We start from the raw sequence: 23,502 nt of genomic DNA on the forward strand, positions 1-23,502 counted from the left end.
TTCCCTATCCGTTGTTTTGGTTTCTCCACTCACCAACGACAACGAGTGTATAGCCCATCAGATTTCTCGCAAGGTGCACGACCTCTTCAACTTGAGCACCAAACTTCAGCTTGGGAGCTTCGCTTGAGATAGAGCGTTGGGGAGAGATGAAGACGAAGATGGAGGTCAGTGAAGCAGATGGTGAACTGGGTTTCTGTGAAGAAGAGCTTTGGGGGGTTTTAATTAAGGGCGCAACTTTGGTCAGGTTCAAATCGATAACTAAACCAAACCGATAGCTTCGGAGTGGTTTGGTTTGCTTTGGTTTGATTTGGCTTAGAATAAGTTGTGGTTGGATTCCAGATTACGGAAATGGAGAACCGACCAATTTGATTCGATTCTCGGATCAAGTTTGTATAGAATCAAACTCTTGTGAAATAAATAAGTATATGTATATAATAATTATTATAAATTATTTTAATAGTTAGGACATAGATTAATGATTTTTTATGGATAAATTTAATGATTTTTTATAGATATATTAATGATTTATTTTATGAAATTTTATATTTATTATACAATTGATTTTTCATAAAAAAAATGTTATTTATAAATTAATTTATAGAATATTGGCAACCCATAAAATCGAATTGAAATAAACTGACTTTAATTCGGTCTAGGTTGGTTTGATTCTAATGGAATTTGATTCGGTTCTGATTCTTATTTAGTAGAACCAATCTATGTTGGTTCAAATCCAATTTGACCTCAATCCGAATCAAGTTGCACCTCTAATTTTAATAAATAGAGCACAAACAGATATTTGCAACATTGGAGAGGAGTTGGTAACATCTTATAAGTTTTCAGGGGTAATTGTGCACGTGGTGCTTGAATAGATTTCTACCTTAGGATTGTCATCTATTAAGTGAGATCGGATGGTCTAAACGATTTGTGTGGATTTTTTATTGAGAGTTTGTCAATTAAACCCAACCCATAACATAAAATTTATTATAACTCAAATAGAACATGCGCAAATGCACATTTATCAAAAGTTTTAGTTTTTGATTTTTGTAATTATAATATTGATTTAAAGGTGTTTTGAAGATTACACGATAAAATTGATATTTATGTAATTTTGAAAAGTAAACAAACATGTAGTTGCAATTTTCTTGGGTGTTTTGTCCGGAATGACCTTGATTATGTTAAATTTAAATATAAAAATGGGCGCATTTATGACCTCTCAATTTTTTTATGTCGAAGCACTTCAACTCAACCTTTTCTCATTATAATACTAAAGATTATGACACTAATAGCACTTTGAATTATACCATAAATAATAAAAATAAAATTTAAACAAAAAATAGAAATTTGCAAAATATAATAGAAATGAAAAAAAATCGGAATTTCCTAAGGTTGAAATGAAAATAACTGGACTTATAAATCATTTAAAATCAAATGAAATTAAACACATAGGATTGGAATCAAAATTGGGTTGAGTATGAACCCAATTTGGTAAACTTGAACTAGATTGGTGAAATTGGGTGAATTTGGTCAAGCCAAGTCACTTTGGTCAAATCTGGATGAGTTGATTAGGGTATGACAATTCTTCTCTTTGTCTATTTTTTCTCATTCATTTCCTTTAGAAATTCAATAACAATATATTCTACATCATGGTTAAAGTATCTTTATCTATAAAATTTATATAGGCACCAACATTTGAGGCTATATCTTATCAAACAAGTCAGTAAAAACCTTGCGTAATTAGTGCTTGTCATCTTTTTTCAAATTTAAATTTCGCTCGCCCCTACATTTTCTTTTCTTAATGTCCCCTCATCTCATAATATGTATATATTTGTCTTAATGGTCCTCGCATTTCTTTCTTAATGCCCCATACCTCTCAAAATGCATATACTCAAGTCGTCCATGATTCAAATCATTGAAACGAATCATTCATATGGTCATACTTAAGCTTTTAGCTCTTATAAAAGAAAATGTATTGTATTGCTATGACACATTTTTTTACCTAGATTTAAATTGTAATGTATATGAAAATTGCACATGTTTTAAAATATCATTTTTATAGTTTTCGAAAATTTCCCCCTTTATTTGTTGAAAATTTTCTTGAATTTATCTGAAATTATTGAATTAACCCCTCATCGAATAATAATCAAATCCGATTTTTGTTATTATGCTACCGATCCTGTTAACCAAGATTTGAAACCAACACACAAAACAAAGGGATTCACAAGAGAAATTATGTTCGCTAGGTACTTACAAAAATTGTTTTGTAATGTTCGAGAGATACCTACCAAACAAATTTTTTAAGGTTTTACCTATCAAATCAGCTAAAACATGGGTGTTCCATAATAAGCCAAATATATTTTGAATTGAGGTATAGTTGGTTCCCAATTTTTTTAATCTATGTTGTTAATTGTTTGATTGGATTGAGTCCATCCAATGCCAATTATAAATCTTTAGACACATATGGATTGATGGCTCATTAATATGTTTCCATCAATACTCTAGGATTTAAGAATGACAACAAACAACTCGCTCAGGTTGGTCGCGTCACTTTTTTCACCTGACCACTAATGAGCACATGCAATTAAAATGCACTCGGACTAACCTTACTAAATTAGTTTGGATTCCACCTTTACAAAGGGTCCTTGGACTCATCTTGTACCATCCAAAAAAATAATCCAGATTGTAAAGGATAAATTTCTATCAAATTTCAATATATATAATTTTATCATTGAAATTAGATTTTAAATTTAAGAGTTCCGTGGAAGATGAAGAGACACACACGCACACAAAAAAAATAAAAAGCAAAAACATCTTTTGGATTTGGGTGTTAGAGTGCCAATGGGGTAATTCATTTTAGTAAAGGAAAATCTTTGGGGATTTTGTTTTTTCATTGCGTTGATGTGATAGTCATAAATGTATTTTCTCGAAATACGAGTAAAAAGCATCTAAGACTATGCGCACACCTCCGCCTCATCAGAAATGTGAGAATTACAATAAATCCTAATGTTTCCCCAGCATTACTCTTCAGCAAAGGACCTTCTGTAAGGTTTAAAAGCAAACATACTAAATTAAGCAAGGAAAGTGTTTTTCATTAAAATGTGTAATCTTTATTTGGTACAAGTACCAGTACTACGTGATAGGTGTTTTGGAACTAACAGAAGGGGGAAGGGTTTTGCCCCCCAACAGCTCAAGCCATCAATTCTACGTAATCCCACGTACGAGTTGAACATTGGGATCTGAGTAAATAGTGTACGGCTCCCTAAGGGAACAGGGAATCGCAGAGAAACAATAAGTGGCACGAATCAGTTCGTCGGTCACATCACATCAACCCTTTGATCCTGGGTGTAAAGCGTGTCAGTTGAAGCGCCCGTCACATGGGAGAGTATGCCCATCCTCACCGGGTACCGGCCAAACCGGTTGGGCACGTCTTATAAGTGTGTTAGGAACGACGATGTGATGGTCTGGGACCATTGTAGACTCAGTGACCCCATGTCTGCAAAAATGCATTATAAATCACTATTGGGCCTAGACCAGTACCTTGTGTGTTTCTTACACTGGATCTGAGTGTTTTCATTGTCGACTTGAAAATCAATTTTATTTTACTCGTGATCCCTAATCAATGTTAAATTATTATTTGATGGGATGATTGAAGAGGTGTTGGTGCAGTACATTACACTAGATCTAGAATCGGACATGTGAAATCTTAATATACACATTTTGATCAAATAAGTTAAAAAGAGTTTATTGGAATATTAAATGAAATATGCAGCACTAGGGACTTTAATTTCCAGACAAAAGACTACCCGTGTCTAAAGGGAATCAGTCTCATTCAAAATACTACTTTGTTCATAAACAAAAGATTACTCAAACAAAATCAAAAGTTGATCTAATTATATGCTTATTTTTCACTCAGATTTAAGATCCAACTTAAGAGACACATGTAGAGGTAATTTTGGGTTATCTCTATCAATTTTGTCATGCAACCTTGATAAAATATTTCTTACTCCTTTCATCGTCCTGTGACACTGATGCGGTATTTGTCAAAAATCTTTCAACGATCAAGTTAGATTTGTACACTGATGCGGTATTTGTCAAAAATCTTTCAATGATCAAGTTAGATTTGTAGGAAAAAAGATTGTTAGGTGACCTCTTTCTTATGTCTAGGAAGAAATAAAGGAGAAGAACCATTGTGTTCTCAATCTCTCTCTTTTTTATGGGATTTATCCCATAATGGGTGCTTCTTATTTGGTTCATTTCAATTCAAGACTCGATCATGGAAGATCCTATGTTCTATGGAGTCACAATCGAATAAGAATTATTCCTCTTCTCGTTCCAAGACTCTTGGGATTTCACCTTGATTTTTGAAAGTCAGATCCGTCAAATCTTACCTATTTTACTTTGCTCTAACATCAGAGTGGGTATCTAATATTACCCTATCTTGCAACTGAATAAAATTGGGCCGCTTGATTGATCTAGATACCACTTTCACGGAGTCTTTTATTTCTATTAAACTTCTTTCCTTAGTCAAGGTTCAAACACTTGTTCGGTTTAGATATGTTACAACTTTTATCCTTTATAAGACGTACATAAGATAAGAAAAATGCTAAAGTAACATTAAAATTGATATCGATTCTCACATTGCTGACATGATAGTACATAACCATATATTCTTTCATCGAGATATGAGTGAAAAGCACTTATGGCAATGTATGCACCTCCACATCAGCAATGTGAGAATCAATACATGATGTGATAAGCAATACAACATTGTACTGAAATATAATTTTGTGATCCGAGGCATGTACATCATGGCTCATGTGGTCGATTCATTAAATCATGATTATCAAAGTAAATTCTGAAGCACGAATTACAATTGGATATTCACACGGATAGATGGATTGGACCCGCGGTCCAAAACTTTTGACTTACAGCTTTCTTTGGATTTGAAGATCAATCAATGAAAATCTATATGGGACTGTTTCTGTCATAGGATCACAATGACTTCTATACTAGAGTATTACACAAGGCGTATACAATGAGTGATGCTTCCAACTGCGTCTTATTTTGCACACGTGTCACAAATGTTACCGTCAAGGCGTTAAAATAACATTTCGCGAGCTAAAGCGGACGGTTCCACGTGAAGAAGCATCAGAGTTTGCTGCACAAAATGCCAAGTAAGTCTCTCTCAAGGCAATTGACACGTGGAGAACAATGGGGTAGCTTTTCTCACTCCGCTCCTCGCCTCCACACGTACTTCGGTTTTGTTGGACAATGCTGGCGTCAGCCCGGGCAAACGAAATCCCTTGGTACAGAGTAAGCCATCTTCTTTGTTATACACATGGTATTTACTAAGGGACGACCGTTTACTCGGGCTGATATTAAGTTTTCCTTCAGATTTGATTTTCTATTGTTGTATAATTCTGGCATGCCTCGTGTCTGTCGTCCTCTTCTCCTTACTCTCTTTAATCTGTCTACACTAAAGCCTACGGTTTTTCCCGCTCGTTTTAGTTTAGTTTTCAAAGTTTGGCTTAAAGCGCGGGCAAGATTCTTCCAAGTTTAAAAATTGTCTATATTTCTGAGCCAACCTCTCTCCACGTCATTAAAACACACCAGCTCATCACTAATTAAAGTTTTTTCTCTAAATAATTCTAAACGTAAACCCCCCTTAATTGTTAAAAAACTTAAAAAAATCCCTCAATTTCACTCTCACCAGCTATTTCGGATGGACTTCGCTCCTCTTCTGCAACTCTATCTGGCTTAAAACAGAAGGAACGAAGTCCATCTCTCCCCACTCTCTCTCTCCAACCTAAAATGAAGACTTCTCAGCTTTAAAGTCTCTATAAGGAACCAAAAAAGAAAAAAAAAAATAATCCTAGTTGTTGCTCTATCTCTTTTCTCATTCGGAGCATGTGAAGACTGTCAGATTCTACTTTCTCACCTCCTCCTTTTATTCTTTAGTTTGAGGAGAATCGATCGATCGATAGTTCTTTTGATTGATCAATGGCGGCATCTTCTTCAAGAGGACGAAGTAGTTCTCCATTTGGCTACAGGAAACCTTCAAGCCCTTTCTCTTCGACTTCATCGTCATCTTCACTTATAAATGGGAGATCGATTCCTCGTTCTTGTTCTTCTTCAGCTTCTTCATTTTACGGCTCTGGTAATGGTCTACCTTCCAAATCTTTGACGCAGAATCGCGGCCGAAGCGATTCAATGTACCGTGGCTCGAGAAGCCAGGGAAATCGAACACCGGTTCCTTTTCCTTCTGTGGAAGAGCTCATTGGAGAGCCGGTTGATCCATCGAGATCTGGAGATAGCATTTCGGTTACCATTCGATTTAGGCCGTTGAGGTATGGATTAGATCTGGATGGATTTTGGTAGATCTGTGTGTTTTGGGACTAGAGGGATTGGAATTTTGGGGATTTAGGGTTGCATTGTTTATTTGTGGAGTTTAGAGAACGTGTTTTGGTCATTTTGTTGTTGCAGTGAGCGGGAATTTCAACGTGGAGATGAGATCGCGTGGTATGCAGATGGTGATAAGATTGTTCGGCATGAATTTAATCCCGCTACGGCTTATGCATTTGGTAATTATGTTAAACCTATAATTGAAATTGGGAAATTTTGTCAATTACATGGAAATAATTAAGAGCTGAATTAAGATCCAATATGTGTGTTTTTTCATTTTCAATGTTGATCGGTGTTATATCCTTGTTGAATTCTGGAGCAGCATTACAAAATGTATAATCTTTCCTTCATGTTTTGAAACATTAGTTGCTTTGGCCAGTCAAGAAACCAATGTAAATGCTTTGTTTTCTTGTTGCTCTGCTTAATACTGTATGGTGGATTGAAATGCGAGCAAAACATCCTTATTTTATTTTTCTACAGATCGAGTCTTTGGACCTTCGACAACTTCTAAGACTGTGTATGATGTAGCTGCTCGACCTGTAGTCAAGGCTGCAATGGAGGGCGTCAATGGTATTTCATCAGATACTCATAATCTCCCAAGTCTCGATCAAAATGAAAAATTTTAGTTTAAAAAATAATTGTTGGTATTCGTAGTTGAATGGTCTTATTGACTGAATGCAAACATTACCTGTTTACATTGCAGGGACCGTTTTTGCCTACGGTGTAACAAGTAGTGGGAAGACACATACGATGCATGTAAACCACTATGTCACCAAAACTATATTTTCTTATTTTTTATGTTTGGTATTTTCGCTCTTAAATTAAAGATGAATCAAGATTAAGAAAAATCAGTTTGTCTCAATTGAGTCTGCACTTCACAGCTGTTTTCTCTGTTTTTTTTTTTTTTTGAATAGATCTTGTGTCTGAGATCTCCATGGGCCCTCACAATTGTAGTCAGGGTTATTATTTTCTCATTCTGGAAAATTGAGAAAATATTTTTAACTATAAAATAAATATTAAGGAATTTCGATGAGCATGAAGCCTCTATCATATTTGTATTTATTTTCCATTTCTAGTTGGTTTGAGAAGATTGTTAGCTTCTAGATTTGTTTGTTGTACTTGTTTTTATGGTATGGGTTTAGTTTAACCATTTATTTGGGTAGTTAGTAGGTTTGTTTATTGTTGTCCGTGCTTTCACAATTTATTTTCTTAACTTATTTATATTAGTTATTAGGAAGTGTTTTCTTGATCTATACAATTGTTACTTGACTCTATTCCAAAGTTCCGGGCTTCAAAAAGAGTTTCAATATGCATGTAATATTTTATTATTTTATGCATAAATGCACATTTCCTCCCTTGTATCTAGTTTTGACTTCTACCCATATTAATCTTTTGCAGGGAGATCAAATATCTCCGGGAATTATACCATTAGCCATCAAGGATGTGTTTAGCATAATTCAAGATGTAAGCACACTAATGTGTCAACTATACACTTTTTTAGTCAAATGTAGAACAACTGAACATTTATAGCTGGCATAATTATGCCAATCTCCTTGCAGACTCCAGGAAGAGAGTTCTTACTTCGTGTGTCATATCTTGAAATCTATAATGAGGTCAGTAGAACTATACATTGTTTGAATTTATGTAGTGAGACTTCATGACCAAACTTTAATTTGTTTATTTATACTTTCTTTTCCTTGTTACTCTCAAAGATGTAATCAATACCCAGTCTTTGGTGCTTTTAGTTTCTGTATATTCTTGGTTTTGAATATTTATGTTTCACTATGTAAAACTTTATATTATTCTTCCAGTGAAACTTGTCTAACATAAAATGCTAATTTGGTTTATGATTCAGGTGATAAATGACTTGCTTGATCCAACAGGACAAAATCTGCGTGTTAGAGAAGATGCACAGGTTTGAAACTTAATTTGTGAATTCTAAATCTGCAACTTATTAGCTTGATTGTTAATAAGGGTACAGTCTGCACTTGTATCCTAGTTCTTGTTCACTTTTTTGTTCCTTCATTCCTCTTGATCCCTTATCATTGCTTTATTGATTGTGAAAATTGTATGCCACTTGATTCGGATGACCTATAACTTATCAATGCCAAGCAAACCTGTTTCAGTCTCTCCTCTGGAAAATATAATTTCATTATCTGAATTGGTCAGGGTTTCTCATTTTATTTATTTATTTATTTTTTGGGTTTTTTTATCCTCCCCTCCACTCCAAGTACATAATTTTACTCTTTTTCTGTTAAATATCTGTAGTCCCAATTTCCTATTTATCCCTGATTAAATGGTTTCCAATAAACTCAGTGCATTATTTCTACTTCTCTAGAAAGAATAAGATGCTCACAGCCTTTTTCTCTGAAAATAGTCTCCATCTTTTTTAACTAGTGACTTTATATTTTTGTTTTCTATTTATTGCTAAATCATTGTTTAGGTTTTTTTTTTTGATAAATTAAATCATTGTTTAGGTTAAGAAATAGTTATTTAAAGTCCCCCTTCTTTTGAAGTAATAGATTGTATTAAGAAAAAGATAAGGAACCTCGGGAGTTGGATCGATTCTGAGGTACAAAGAATTCTGATATTACCGTTTTTAGCCAATGAGTTGGCATCAACATTTGATTCTTACGAGTGCAAAACTTCATGGCATAAACATAAATCTACCAATTTTGCCAATTCCCTAGTGTCCTTTCAAGCTCCCAGTGCCCAAGCAATGGCATTGCAAAAGTCACTTGCAAGAAAAAGTGAAAATTTTAATTCTTGAAGGGGAGCCCTCACCTCCACTGCATTAGACTCTTGGTGCCAATTTTGCCTTGAGAAAAAAGATTTGAGATTCCTTTATCTCTTGTTTTGATTGGATGAGTTCAACGACTCAACAATATCCCACTCCAACTATTGCTTTTTTTCTTCTTCCCATTTTAGCTTTTCTTTTTTACTTATTGAATGCAAAAGTCACTTTCAAGAAAAAGTGACATTTTCCCTCATCTCCACTGCATTAGACTCTTGGTACCAATTTTTCCCTGAGAAGAGAGATTTGAGATTCATTTACCTCTAATGCCCCTTGTTTTGATTGGATGAGTTTAATGACCCAACAATATCCCACTCCAACTATCCCTTTTTTCCCCCCATTTTAGCTTTTCTTTTCTATTTCTTGAAAGAAGAATCTTAATTCCAGTATTTCACCTTCTCCTTTCTGGTTTAACATTCACATACAACTTTCCAATCATATCAAGATAAACAAATGCATATACTTTACATTCCTCCAAAGTGAAAACTCACCTAATCATCTTGAGTTTTACATAGGTGAAAATATCATAAGTTGGTTTAGCTTTATACATCACCTTTCATTTTTAAATTTTTATTTTTGATAATTAATGATATAAATTTATTTAGTGTGGAAACATAAAACAGATAATAGAAGGGGCTAGAAAAAAGAGGAAGAGACAATTACATTAGCAGATCCGACTTGCTATAGAAACTGGGTCTTAAAATTACACTTACATTCTTGTTGATCTTGTAGACACGTGATTTTGTCATTACGATGATCACATCTACTAAGGTTAGGAGTCGCCACCATTCATTTTTGTAAGTGGGTGTGAATGGTCACCCGATGTGCATTTTTGGTATTTAGTGACTCTCGATGGATAGGAACTAATCGAACCTTGAGATTCGGGGTAAGCGGCTCGGTTGGAGAAAAGGGAAGGTGTTAGACACCCTTTTCTCCCCACTAAATAGTGGTAACCTCAACTCAACTCGGTCATTTTAATCGAAAATACAAGAATAAAAACGAAAGTGCCACGTGTTGATAATGTGTACCCTAAGTAGGGATTTATTTTTGGCTTGATTATAGGATCATCCCATTGAAGGGGATGATCCTTATAAACCTTTGCCTTGAGAAGAGAGGAGGGGATAATAGAAGAGGGAAGAGGAGAGGGTGTAGAAGAAAAGGGGGTTATTTTGTTGCACCCACCTTGTATCTTCGATCTTCTTTTCTTCTTCTTCTTTGATGTCTTCTAAGGTCCTTAGTAGTTTAGGAAAATGTTATTTTTTTTGTGTAATTGAAGGAGTAGAGAAGAGATGAGAGAGGTGAGTGGAGTATAGTAATTTTTTTGTGAGACTTGGGGGAGAGAATTGGTAGTATTTTTTTTTTGTAGTGAGAATTGAGAATAGTGGTTGGTAGTAAGAGTTGGGGGGAGGATTTTTTGTAGTGAAAGTGGGGGGGCTTTTTTAGGAAGAGGATGAGGGTATTTATAGATGTTGAGGAGTTTTTTTAGGGGTAAAGTTAGGTAAAATGAAGAAAAATGATATAATGGTTATAAGTTTGAGAAAGAAGTGGGTGTAATTTAGAGGAGATTGGAGGGTATTTAGGGAAAGGGGGTTAAATGGGTGAGTTTTGACCCAAATGGTTTGGATCTTACCCAACCCATTTGGGTGGAGTGTTTGGTGAGGTGAGTTTAAGATGGTGGTTGTGATTAAATGGTATTTGGTTTAAGAGAATGGAGGATTTAAAGAGGTGGTTGATGATATTTTGGGAGGGTAAGGGAGATGATGCCATGTGTCAAAGTGGGTGGGAATGAAGGGTTGAGATTAGGTTGATGGGAGAGGCTGAGTGTTTGACTTGAGAGGATGGTGTAGGTTTAGGTTGTAGATGTGGGTTTTGTAGGGAATGATGAGGGTAGATTAGGGGAGGTATAAGTTAGGGGTGTGGGTAGATGTGTTTGATTTGAGAGAAAAGGTGATGGGTTGTGATTAAATACCATTTAATCACAACCACCATCTTAAACTCACCTCACCAAACACTCCACCCAAATGGGTTGGGTAAGATCCAAACCATTTGGGTCAAAACTCACCCATTTAACCCCCCTTCTCTAAATACCCTCCAATCTCCTCTAAATTACACCCACTTCTTTCTCAAACTTATAACCATTCTATCATTTTTCTTCATTTCACCCAACTTTACCCTTAAAAAAACTCCTCAACATCTATAAATATCCTCATCCTCTTCCTAAAAAAGCCCCCCGACTTTCACTACAAAAAATTCTCCTCCTAACTCTTACTACTAACCACTATTCCCAATTTTCACTACAAAAAAAAAATACTACCAATTCTCTCCCCCAAGTCTCACAAAAAAATTACTATACTCCACTCACCTCTTTTATCTCTTTTCTACTCCTTCAATTACAAAAAAAAAATAACATTTTCCTAAATTACTAAGGACCTTAGAAGACATCAAAGAAGAAGAAGAAAAGAAGATCGAAGATACAAGGTGGGTGCAACAAAATAACCCCCTTTTCTTCTACACCCTCTCCTCCTCCCTCTTCTATTATCCCCTCCTCTCTTCTCAAGGCAAAGGTTTATAAGGATCATCCCCTTCAATGGGATGATCCTATAATCAAGCCAAAAATAAATCCCTACTTAGGGTACACATTATCAACACGTGGCACTTTCGTTTTTATTCTTGTATTTTCGATTAAAATGACCGAGTTGAGTTGAGGTTACCACTATTTAGTGGGGAGAAAAGGGTGCCTAACACCTTCCCTTTTCTCCAACCGAGCCGCTTACCCCGAATCTCAAGGTTCGATTAGTTCCTATCCATCGAGAGTCACTAAATGCCAAAAATGTCACATTTTCTAAAAAATGCACATCGGGTGACCATTCACACCCACTTACAAAAATGAATGGTGGCGACTCCTAACCTTAGTAGATGTGGTCATCGTAATGATGAAATCACGTGTCTACAGATCTGAACCCCTCATTTCTTTCACATAGATTTACTGTAGTAAGGGGAATGCTTTTGCCTACAGTGTGATAGCCTTTCCCTTTCCTCATCTTTTTTATATTGAAAAATTCATTATGTTTTATTGCATCTTGGTTGGGCTATTAATCATGCATGCTAAAAGTGTTGCAGGGCACTTACGTTGAGGGCATAAAGGAAGAAGTAGTTTTGTCACCTGGGCATGCTCTTTCTTTCATTGCCGCTGGAGAAGGTAGTGGGCAGCAACACACACGCACATAATGCTTTGATGAACATAGATGTATGTTTCTAACTTCTGATGTTTATGATGGCAGAACATCGTCACGTTGGTTCAAATAATTTTAACTTGTTTAGTAGCCGGAGTCACACTATATTCACATTGGTAAGTACTTTTGGATGGAAGAGGCCTATTCTTGCTCTATTAATCATTGAAATGGCTTATTGGGGAATATAAGGTGCTGCATTATGACTTTGCATACTTTATTCTTGACTTGTCAATGTTTTTGAAAGGTAATTGAATTTTGTGTAATTTTTTTTTCTTATCATCTCTCTAGTTGCTTTTATTTTTTGTAATTTTAAAATAAAGTAGTTACTCCTCCCAAAACTAAAAGAGACCAAAATTTGTTTGTTTTTTTCCTCTTTATTTTATTTTATTTAAAAAACTTGATGGATTACGAGGAAGAAGGAAGCAAAGGAAAGTTCTTTTTTTTTTTCTTTCTAGAAATGATTCTAATTATTTTTTACATAATTTTACAAGTTTAGGACTTGGGTGATATTGATTTATGATTTCCATTATGCTGATGAAAAGCTAAATGACTGATGTGGTTCACCAACCCAAAACTAATAGAGATTGATTTCTGTTTGATGAAAGGTAAGTTGAATTAGAGAGCATAGATTTTTATCTTCTCTCAAAGGTAAGGGATTAAGGAGCACAAGGAAACATAGAAAAGCTCTTCCAAGATATGAAATAAATTGGTTTGTACATAATTTTGAAAGTTTAGGGTTCACTTGTTGTTATTGTGATATTATTATTCGTGGGTTTGTTGGGGCATTTGGAAGGAGAGAGATGGCCGTTTGTTTGAAGGTAAGGTGTGGGAGAAGGAGATCATTATCAACATTTTAGCTCTTATCTTGTTTTGGTGCTCTGTTTGCTATATTTGGTTTTGTTTGCTGAGATTTTATGCCTTGTTGTTTAGGTTTTTTTCCCATCAGGTAGGTCTCCTCAACCTCTTGTCTCTCTCTCTCTCTCTCTCTTTGTTTTTTTTTTTTTTTAATAGGTATAAAAATGGGCACACAGGATCTATCTCCCTATTTGGATTAATGAAAATTTCATTTATAAAAAAAAGAAGATACTTAAACAAAAATGTCTAAGGTCTATCAAATTAATTATGAGGTCTCGGGAATTTGATAAAATAGTAAAATTTGTTTTTAAGTTTAATTTGTCTCCCTTATTGGGTCACAGTGGTCACACATTATAAAATTTGTCGAACTATGGACTATCATAGTTAAAATTTATTGGCTCCAGTTATATGAAGACATTCACCTAAACAATAGTTAGGCCCTGGTATAGTTGCACCCTGTTGTATACCTTGAATCAATATGATCTATGTAATTAGGACATTCATTTTATCATTTTTGGTTGTGCTGGCATGTATTGACTATTTGACTTGGATACACATGTCAATACATCCTGATAGGTGATACTTCAAACGATTATGGAGAGTTGGTTGAAGTTGTTAAACAGAACCAGAGTTGTTGGTTCACAGTCTTTTCTGTTATAAAGTGCTTTATATTTATTTAGTTATTGCATCTATATATGGTATGAAAATATATTATTCTACTATTTCTATTTTTTTTTTTATTATAAAACTTTCGAGTTAAATATAACGAAAATATTATACTATAATGCATGTGTACGATGTATTTGGATTTCAGGCTTCTCAAAGGTGTCATATGAAACACCTACACTATCATGTCATTATTACATATAATATAATGTTCAACATTCTTGATTAAAAGATAGATCCATTTAGTGAGACTCATCTCTCGATGGATATATTACACACATCTTGTAAGCTTTGCCCAATAATGGAAGACAATACATACTTTGTATCTATTGGAGAGCCCAGACCCCCTCTACTGTGATTTATAACCATGGGTTTGGAATTAAGGTTATTTCATATACTTTAAGCATTCACATTCAAGGCTTGTTGGTAGTTCTTTTGGGGGTGGATTTTATGGAGGATGACTCCTATTAATTTTGTTGGTCAATATGTTGGTTTTTCATTTACACCTTTTATTCATGCACAAGGATGAAATCTTGTTTGTTCAATTACCGTGGTTTCTTTGCTATTACATTTTATCGTGATTACCTAAAAATTCTTCCTAGTGATTTATTTTCCTGGCATTTTATATCCATACACAGTCTCTCTCCTTCTGCTTTTCTCTCTGACTAATCTTGTTCATTCTCCATTTGTCCCAGATGATTGAAAGTAGTGACCATGGTGACGAATACGATGGAGTAATATTTTCTCAACTTGTATGTGAGAATCAATCACCATTTGTTGACTATGTATCATTTCTTCTCTCATTGATTGACTGTCATACATTTTTTTCTTCTAATTGTTAGTTCTTTGTTGTAGAATTTGATTGATTTAGCAGGATCTGAGAGTTCAAAAACCGAAACAACTGGACTAAGGAGAAAGGAGGGCTCTTACATTAACAAAAGTCTTTTAACTCTTGGAACCGTAGGTGCTAGCTATTTGCTTCATTACTTTTGGATAAAAAAAAGTTCGTTGATAATTGTTCTTTGTTGTGGCCTATGTTTATTGAAGTATAGTTGGTATTTTTAGTTGGAAAGTTGGGGTTTGGCACAGTTGTTATCGGAGTTTGAAGTTGCAACAAGTTGTTAGTGACTTAACAGGTTGTTGTTAATTCCGAACTGAAGACATTTTCCTTTGAAGATTGAAGGAAAAAAAATTAAACTTCCATGAAGGTCCATTGTGTAAATTTATTGTTTCATTATACATATTTAAGGTTAGAAAAATCATTAGACAAAACTGAAATGAAGATCATGATTCATTAGGCCAGGTCCAATTTTTTTTATAAGGCTCTAATGATAATTATCATATGGATTGAAGGTTGTTTGTGCACTTTCTATAATGATTGTATCACTGCATATTTGTTTCATTTTCAAGAGCCTGCACTGATTTGAGGGATTGAAATTTGAAGGTAATTGGCAAGCTAAGTGAAGGGAAAGCGTCTCATGTCCCATATCGTGATTCTAAGCTTACCCGCCTTCTACAATCCTCGTTGAGTGGCCGTGGTCATGTATCTGTAAGTTTTGTGGAGCAGAAACAATTTATGTTTTTTGTGTAATTAATTGGATATTGAGTGTTTAATTTGTTTGGAAAATCATTAAACTTTTGCATGCGTATTGGAAATTACATAATTCCATTATACATATTGAAGACTTTGTTATCATTCATTTTGTTCATTTCTTTGGGGTTGGTCCTTGGGATTACAGTTTAATTGTGCTATGCATGTCCTCATATCTAGAACTATCATGTACCATATTGACCAATGGATCTTCTACAGCTCATATGCACAGTTACTCCTGCATCAAGTAATATGGAGGAAACTCACAATACATTAAAGTTTGCAAGCAGGGCAAAGCGTGTGGAAATTTTTGCTTCACGCAACAGGGTAAGTAATTTATAATGCTATATGGTCAGAATGTGTTATAAGCTTTTTAACTGGAGATGACCAGCTTTACACTTCTGTTGGAAACATTGGCAACTACAGATTATTGATGAGAAGTCATTGATTAAGAAGTATCAAAGGGAAATTTCGATCCTCAAACAAGAACTTGATCAATTAAAGCAAGGAGTGCTTGCTGGTATCAATCATGAGGAGATCATGAGCTTGAAGCAAAAGGTTCCTTTCACATCATATTTTCAATTTCAGTGATTATACTTCTTAAGCCATTTGTTTGTGTCATATGTATTATTAATTTTTATTTTGTTCTATACATAATATTTTAGGACTAAAAATCTAAGTTTTTCTTAGTCTTACCATTATGACATTGAACATTTCTTGATTTCACATCTTTGAACAGTTAGAAGAGGGTCAGGTAAAAATGCAGTCAAGATTAGAGGAAGAAGAGGAAGCAAAAGCAGCTCTCATGAGTAGAATCCAAAGGTTAACTAAGCTCATACTTGTTTCTACAAAGAATACGATTCCTGGATGTTTGAGTGAAGTACCCAGTCATCAACGGCGTCATTCTCTTTGTGAAGATGATGTAAGTTTCTTGTTTTCTTTCTTCATGAAAAATTATGGCCGTTATTGGTTCTTTAATTCTTAATCTTAATATACATTTAGTATTTTGAGCATTTGAATTAATAATATATGTAGGATGTTGGAAAACCAGGAAAACTATCAAAGGAAATCCAGAGTTAGGGTAAGAGAATTAGGGACATTATAGGCATTTCTATTTTATGGATGGGATCTGTGCTGCATGTTAGGGTATTCTTGTCTTTCTCCCGTCTCCCTTCCCTTTTTTTCTTCTTTCCATTTCTTCTAATTCTTTTCCATTTTAATTTCCGATAGTCATATACATATTTACGTTTAAGAGACTCAATTAGATTCATGTTGTTCTGGATTTTCGTTACATAGTTTTGTTGTTGTTGTTGGGGGGGCGGGGGGGATTAGTGTTCAGTAATTAGTAGGTGTAAGGCGGGTTTTGAACCCAGGTCATGGTAATTGTTACATCGATTGAATTTAATGTTCATAAATTATTTTTGAACATCAAAATGAAAGCTTAGGAATGGACAAACTGACTTGCATTCCCATTTGGGGATGCCAGGGTGTTCCATCACATAAGCTCCTGATTGAAGATCAGATGTGCCACATGGAATAAACCCATGATTTCAAGTTGTTAAAAATTTATAGTTTTATTTATTTATTTTTATTTTTCTGAAGCCACAGTTTAATTTCTGTGCTGGTGCCTGTTCCAATCTGGAGGGCATTATTGAGATGCTGATCCCTCATTCTATTTATTTTCAGAAATTGGATGTTTTACGTGAGGGTCCTCTGCTTTTAGAAAGTGAGAACCAGAAAGACTCTTCATCTTCTGCTCTTTCAGTTCCATCAGACCCTTCTTATGATCTTAAACACAATAGATCTTCCAGCAAGTGGAGTGAAGACCAATCTCCAACGAGCAGTTCAGTTACAGAGTCAACTCAAGTGGGTGAACTTATCAGTGGGACTTCCAGTGGTTTTAGACTGCCAACAGTATGTTTCATTGTCCCCCTTTTTTTTTCAAATAGTAATGTCTAACTAGTTTAAAAAACATTTTTGTTTAATAATATATTAGTGGTATACCATACCAGCATGGTTGCATGATAATGCTGTCACTACCTTAAACTACACAAATAAAAATATTTCAACATGCCCAGCGTACCCACAACAATACAATACCGATAATGACCGTTTACTGGTATTCTATTATTTTCTCTTTCTTATTGTTGTTTTTTCAGTTCTTAACCATTTTCTTGGTTATTTTTTCATGGAAAATATACAAATGTTATATCATTATCAATTCGTTTGACAAGATGTTATACCAAAAAATGTAAAAAAGGAAAAAAAGAAAGAAGAAGATAAAGCTTTAAAATCCCAAAATTAAAGCACATTATCGTTATACTAGATGGGATACTACCTGTGTTTGTGTCTGTCCCGGATTGTGAGAAATAAAGAGTCTTATTCCCATTTCTTGTAGCTGGTTTCTGTGCTAGGAATCTCCATATCTGAGTATCTTAGACTATAACTCATTGAGCTCGAGCAGTATATAGTTGAGAAAAATATAAGGCTTAAGTGTATGATATTTGAGTTGGGATAGTAAAACTGTTCATATAAGCTACTTTATATGCATGATATGTCTTTTCCTCTTCTATTGGTGTACTCGTCTTTTTTATGTATTCATCATCTCTTCACCTTCATATTTCTGAAGCATCTTTAGTATTGGGAAGTTTTGTAGAAAATCCTGTTGACAGACATGCTTCGGTTCAGTAATTATGGTGTCGATTATCTGTTACAAGTGCCATTTAAATGTGTTAGTATCAAAGAAATCAATGAGCAATAGACATATAATTCTTATTGCAATCATCTTCTAGAAGATGATGGTTATACTATTAGTATATGTTCTTCTCATATTCTTGCAATGCTTGTTTGTGGGAGTGGACCACTAAGTTGAACGGTTTTTTCCTTATTGGATTGGTAGGCTGGGATGGCAATGTCAGATCAGATGGACCTACTTGTTGAACAAGTTAAAATGCTTGCTGGAGAGATTGCATTCAGCACCAGTACCCTGAAGCGTTTAATGGAGCAATCTGTAAATGATCCTGAGGGCATGCAGGCCCAGGTATACATTTCCTCTCTTGTCTAAATATATTAAAAAAAGGTTTTGCTGCATCCCATCTCCAATGGTCAGGTGTTAACAAGTTAGAATGGATGGTGTTGAATTCTGATATGCATCACCGAAATGATTTTAAAATCTCGTATGTTGCAAAACCTTATGAGTATTTTCCCTTTGCTAGCAAACAACCTTGCAGGGCTATTCAAGTTTGGCACTTTATTTCCAATGTTGACAATCCAGTTTTTTCTACCTTGTACAACTTCTTGACTTCTTCAATTGAACTGGATGAGTATTACACAGAATTCTAGTACAACCTTTTGTTTGTGCTTTCTGCCCTTGGGCACCAGGGTGGCACCAACCAAAACTTCTCCGATGATTTTGTTTATCTTCTTAGAAAATAGCTCTTTCTTTACCTTCCACTTATGGTGAATGTGATATGATCCTTCCCTTGGTATGTTTCCTTACTGTTTCTCCTGACTGGTTTCTTTGTTTCGTATAACTTAGAATTTTGGATTGATGAGTTCAAAAGGGTCAACTGCTTTTGGAACAAAATCGCATACCAACAATTTTTTATTCGAACATCCACCATCTCAAGTGTTTCTTCTGGATTATGAGCAAGTGACACTGTATCTTGATAGTTGCGCTAAAATGGACCTCCTTTTGCTGAAGTTTTGGTAAGAAAAAAGGAAAATTGCTTGATTAAGTAGCCAATTATCTTAATGGTATTCTGCTAGACACTAAAAAAAACAATGCATTATTTAAAATTTAAATAGACAATGAGGATGAATTTCAATTCACTTGCTTCACATATCTTATATTCTGTTCATTTCTTTGAATTGCCATAACACACGAGTATCTATTAATAGAAGCTACATGTTACTGCGTATTAGTGCCAAGCAGTACCAGATGGTGTGTTGGCGCAACTTCTAGTGATGATACAATTACATAACATACTTTATCTGAGGTTTTCCTTTTTCCACGACTGATTCAGTATTGGTGGATGCTTTGTAAAATACAGATTCAGAAATTGGAGTCTGAAATCCAAGAGAAAAGGAGGCAAATGAGAGTTTTAGAGAAGCACATACTTGAGAGCGGTGAAGCTTCTATGTCTAATGCATCCTTGGTTGACATGCAGCAGGTAGTTTATTTTTTGTCATCATTGTCATCCGCAACTTCTGTTCTGTCTTTTTTACTCTTGAAGATGCTGAGTATCTTTATTTATTATTTAAACTGTGCGTTATTTTGTGAAACAGACGGTTATGAGATTGATGACACAGTGCAATGAGAAGGGTTTTGAGCTAGAGGTTACTCCTTGATTCCTTAAATTTTTAGTGTGAAATGCTATATACTAATGGTTGCGTACCAACTTTCTATAAGCATAATGCTTCATATTTGTCATTTGGTTAAACCCTGTGAGCTATGAATGCAGATAAAATCAGCAGACAATCGTATACTCCAGGAACAACTGCAGGATAAGGTTTTTAACTGCAATACCCTTCTTTTTGGCATTTTCATATAATGATTTTATATGATCGGCAATACTGTATTTTTTTCTCAGAAAATATTTGAACTTTTAATGTTCCTTCAGGTTGGAGACGCTGCCGAGCCACCTTTTATAGGCTCTGTCCTACTCTCCAGTTTTTTTTTGTTTTACAAGGTTTGAGGATTTTTGTTTTTTGTTTTTTTGTATGTGGTTTCAGTGTTCAGAGAACAAGGAATTGCAAGAGAAAGTACTCCTCCTGCAACAGCAGTTGGCTTTGGTCATGGGTGAAAAATCACCATCATCTTCTGTTCACTGTGCTTCTGAAGAACATATTGATGAGTTAAAGAGGAAAATTCAGTCACAGGTGGTTACCATGATCTGCTAATATTATTAGTTTGTGCAGCTGTTGATAATTCTTGGTAAAAGTAATTATGATATATGTTGCATTCTCCCTTACTGGGTAGAACTATTTTAGTTTTTTTTCCTTTAGTGGAATAGAGTTTCTACTTGAAGCTGAAAAATATTCATCAGCACCTTGCTTTTATATATTGCAACATACATACTGAGATGGTGAACTTGGAAATATTGTTCATACAAACTGATTACCGAGGCCAATTTCTATTCTAGCTTTTGGTTTGCATTTTTTATCCCGAATCATATTCATCATTAAAACTTATCCCAAATACTTGGGGTCCACTGAATGAGTCCTGCTTCTCCATTGTATCCTGTCTAAAGCCATGTGTTATGTTAATTCAAGTCTATCCATATCCACTCTCACTACCTCCATCCATGTCCATTTTTGCCTTTCTTTTTCTATTTTATAACCTTCAATTTGCATGGTCATAACTGGGACTGTTATGAGTCTTCGTTGCACATGACGTGATCACATCCTCTATTCAGAATGCAAAAAACTCACTTATGCAAAACAGACTAACAAACTTTTGTGGTAACTAAACTACCAAACTATAGAAGTTTGCAAGCACTTTTTAAAAACTGACTATATTCTTAAATCAAGTGGATGGATATAATCCAGTTGGGCTTTAAATTTGGTGGAAACTGGTCTCTGTTGACTGCTGAGATGATGACCTTTGTTTTTTTTCCCAATCTAGTGCAATTTTTTTCTCATATTGATTTTCTTTACTTGATCAGGCTTTGTTAATTTATGTAGCTGAAAATCAGTCTTTCATTTTCCATTTGTTCTACATTGCATAATCAGTGTCATGTGTTTCTAACCTGTAGCAAATGTCAGCATCTCTCTTGTATCTTGGGACCTCTATGAGCTGTTTTCTTGTTTTTGCAACTAATTTGTATGTATTTGTGGTTGACAACAGGAGATTGAGAACGAGAAACTAAAGCTAGAACATGTTCAAATAATGGAGGAGAACAGTGGATTGCGTGTGCAGAATCGAAAGTTGGCTGAAGAAGCTTCTTATGCAAAGGAATTAGCATCTGCTGCTGCTGTTGAGCTGAAAAATTTGGCAGATGAGGTCACTAAGCTTTCGGTACAGAATGCAAGACAAGAAAAAGAATTGGTAGCTGCTCAAGATATGGCATACTCGAGAGGTACTGGCATGCAAACTGGTAATAATGGTATAAGCCGCAAGATTGATAATATGAAGCTTGGAAGAAAAAGTCGGCCTGTAGGAAGAGGTAATGAAATTCATGGTGCAGTCTATGACAATGCTGAGTACTGGAATCTTGATCCCGATGATTTAAAGATTGAGTTACAGGCAAGGAAACATAGAGAGGCTGTTCTCGAAGCAGCTTTAGCTGAAAAGGAACTTGCCAAAGAGGAATACAGGAAAAAAGTTGACGAGGCCAAGAAAAGAGAAGTAGCTTTAGAAAATGATTTAGCAAGTATGTGGGTACTTGTTGCGAAGTTGAAGAAAGAAGGTGGAGCTGTTCCAGAGTTGAATGGAGAGAGGTCTAGTGCTGGAATAGACTTAGTGAATGATCTGAAAACTAATGATAATTACACCGAGGACAATAGCCTTAAGGAGATGCAAGTTTCCAATAGTACAGAATCAATTGATAATGGCACCGAGGTAGAACCTCTGGTTGTCCGCCTGAAGGTATAATTGTGTAATATTCTTAAATTATCTTACATGCATCTGATTGGCAATCAACTATAAGCATTATGAATTAGATGTGACAGTTAAATAAAACTTCATAGAAATGGTCATCTCACTGTGTGTCAATGTATTTAGGCCCGGATGCAAGAGATGAAGGAAAGACAGCTTGAAGCCCTGGGGAGTGGGGATGCAAATTCTCATGTGTGTAAAGTATGCTTTGAAGCACCAACGGCTGCACTTCTCCTCCCATGCAGGCATTTTTGCTGTAAGCATTCATAGCCTTTTATTTAATGTGTGTGTGTGTGTGATTATTATTTACAATTTGTAATCAATCTTGGTGTAACGTGTGCAGTGTGCAAGCCTTGTTCACTTGCATGTTCTGAGTGTCCACTTTGTCGCACAAAGATTGCAGATAGGATCTTTGCTTTCCCTTCCTAATCACATGTCACATGCTCCAAAAGCTCATGTAAAATGGTGAACCTTTTTTTTTTAAGATTATACTACCTTTCATAAAATGAAAAAATATTATTAAACCAATTTATCATGAAGTATTGATGGATATACCTAAACAGAATTTTTTTTTCTAACACATGTTTTCTTTTTCTTCCAGGGGGCTTATACCATTATTCAGCCATTTGCTATTTTCCCGTGTTCTATCGGGTGCAATTCTTTTATTAGTTGGACTGTATGTAACTGTCTAAAATGGTATCCTAAAAAAGAAAAAAAAAATGAAAAGAAAAAGGACAAAATTCTTGATTGGTGTTTCAATCTCAAATATAGCAGAAAATATTGGTTCTCCTTTTGAGTTTCCATTATCATGTATAGAAGAAGGTTTAATGAAAGCTTCTACAAATAAGGAGCATTGTATTAATCTTTTGAGCATTGTATTAATCTTTTGCTTTGAATGGATTACAAAAAAAGTATTGTTTGTACCTCATTGATGTTCCCTCAGTTAATTTTTTATTTTTTTTTGAATCGTGATAATCTAACTACCCCACGTGGCAAACTCAATCGACTACCCTGATGTGACAAGTTGGGAACCGTGGATCTGCGCCCCTCAGGATATATAATTGCATTTCCCCATAAATAATTGTATCTCGAGGGAACTGTGTATCCCGAAGAGCGCAGATATATGATTCCCAAACTTGTCACGTCAGGTAGTCGATTGAGTTTGCCACGTGGGGTAGTCAGATTATCAGACTCATTTTTATTTATTTATAGGAATGTAAAATTGTGCAGCATTTGTATATCCTAGAAAGTAAGATGCAATTATTCTCTTACATTGAACCGTGATGGTTGCTACCATTAGTTTCATTTTCTTGCTGTTGGCAACATCCAAGATGTGCCCCATTATTAGCCTCTGCAAGTGCCAAGT

At 35.0% G+C, this 23,502-nt stretch overlaps 1 protein-coding gene across 3 annotated transcripts; it reads left to right on the forward strand.

The window, feature by feature from the left end:
* The first annotated feature begins 5,529 nt into the window (after window positions 1-5,529).
* LOC147408853 (kinesin-like protein KIN-7D, mitochondrial) lies at window positions 5,530-22,926 on the forward strand. Of its 3 annotated transcripts, none has more exons than XM_086422839.1 (25): window positions 5,530-6,344; window positions 6,481-6,578; window positions 6,880-6,969; window positions 7,103-7,155; window positions 7,798-7,863; window positions 7,959-8,012; window positions 8,255-8,314; window positions 12,314-12,392; window positions 12,475-12,542; window positions 14,643-14,699; window positions 14,803-14,907; window positions 15,392-15,496; window positions 15,758-15,865; window positions 15,965-16,096; window positions 16,278-16,460; window positions 17,225-17,452; window positions 18,438-18,578; window positions 19,591-19,710; window positions 19,826-19,876; window positions 20,002-20,049; window positions 20,273-20,419; window positions 21,387-22,127; window positions 22,263-22,392; window positions 22,480-22,601; window positions 22,738-22,926. In XM_086422839.1, the coding sequence occupies exons 1-24, from the start codon at window positions 5,998-6,000 to the stop codon at window positions 22,563-22,565; spliced, it is 3,297 nt and encodes a 1,098-aa protein (XP_086278965.1). In that variant the 5' UTR covers window positions 5,530-5,997; the 3' UTR covers window positions 22,566-22,601; window positions 22,738-22,926. The 3 variants fall into 3 exon arrangements, with proteins under 3 accessions (XP_086278965.1, XP_086278974.1, XP_086278983.1); XM_086422848.1 differs by having other exon boundaries at window positions 22,480-22,593; XM_086422857.1 differs by lacking the exons at window positions 12,314-12,392; window positions 12,475-12,542.
* The last annotated feature ends 576 nt before the right edge of the window (window positions 22,927-23,502 follow it).

Source organism: Akebia trifoliata, chromosome 2 (genome assembly GCF_017979445.1).
Source record: "Akebia trifoliata isolate Shusen 1 chromosome 2, ASM1797944v1, whole genome shotgun sequence".
NCBI classification, from domain to species: Eukaryota; Viridiplantae; Streptophyta; class Magnoliopsida; order Ranunculales; family Lardizabalaceae; genus Akebia; species Akebia trifoliata.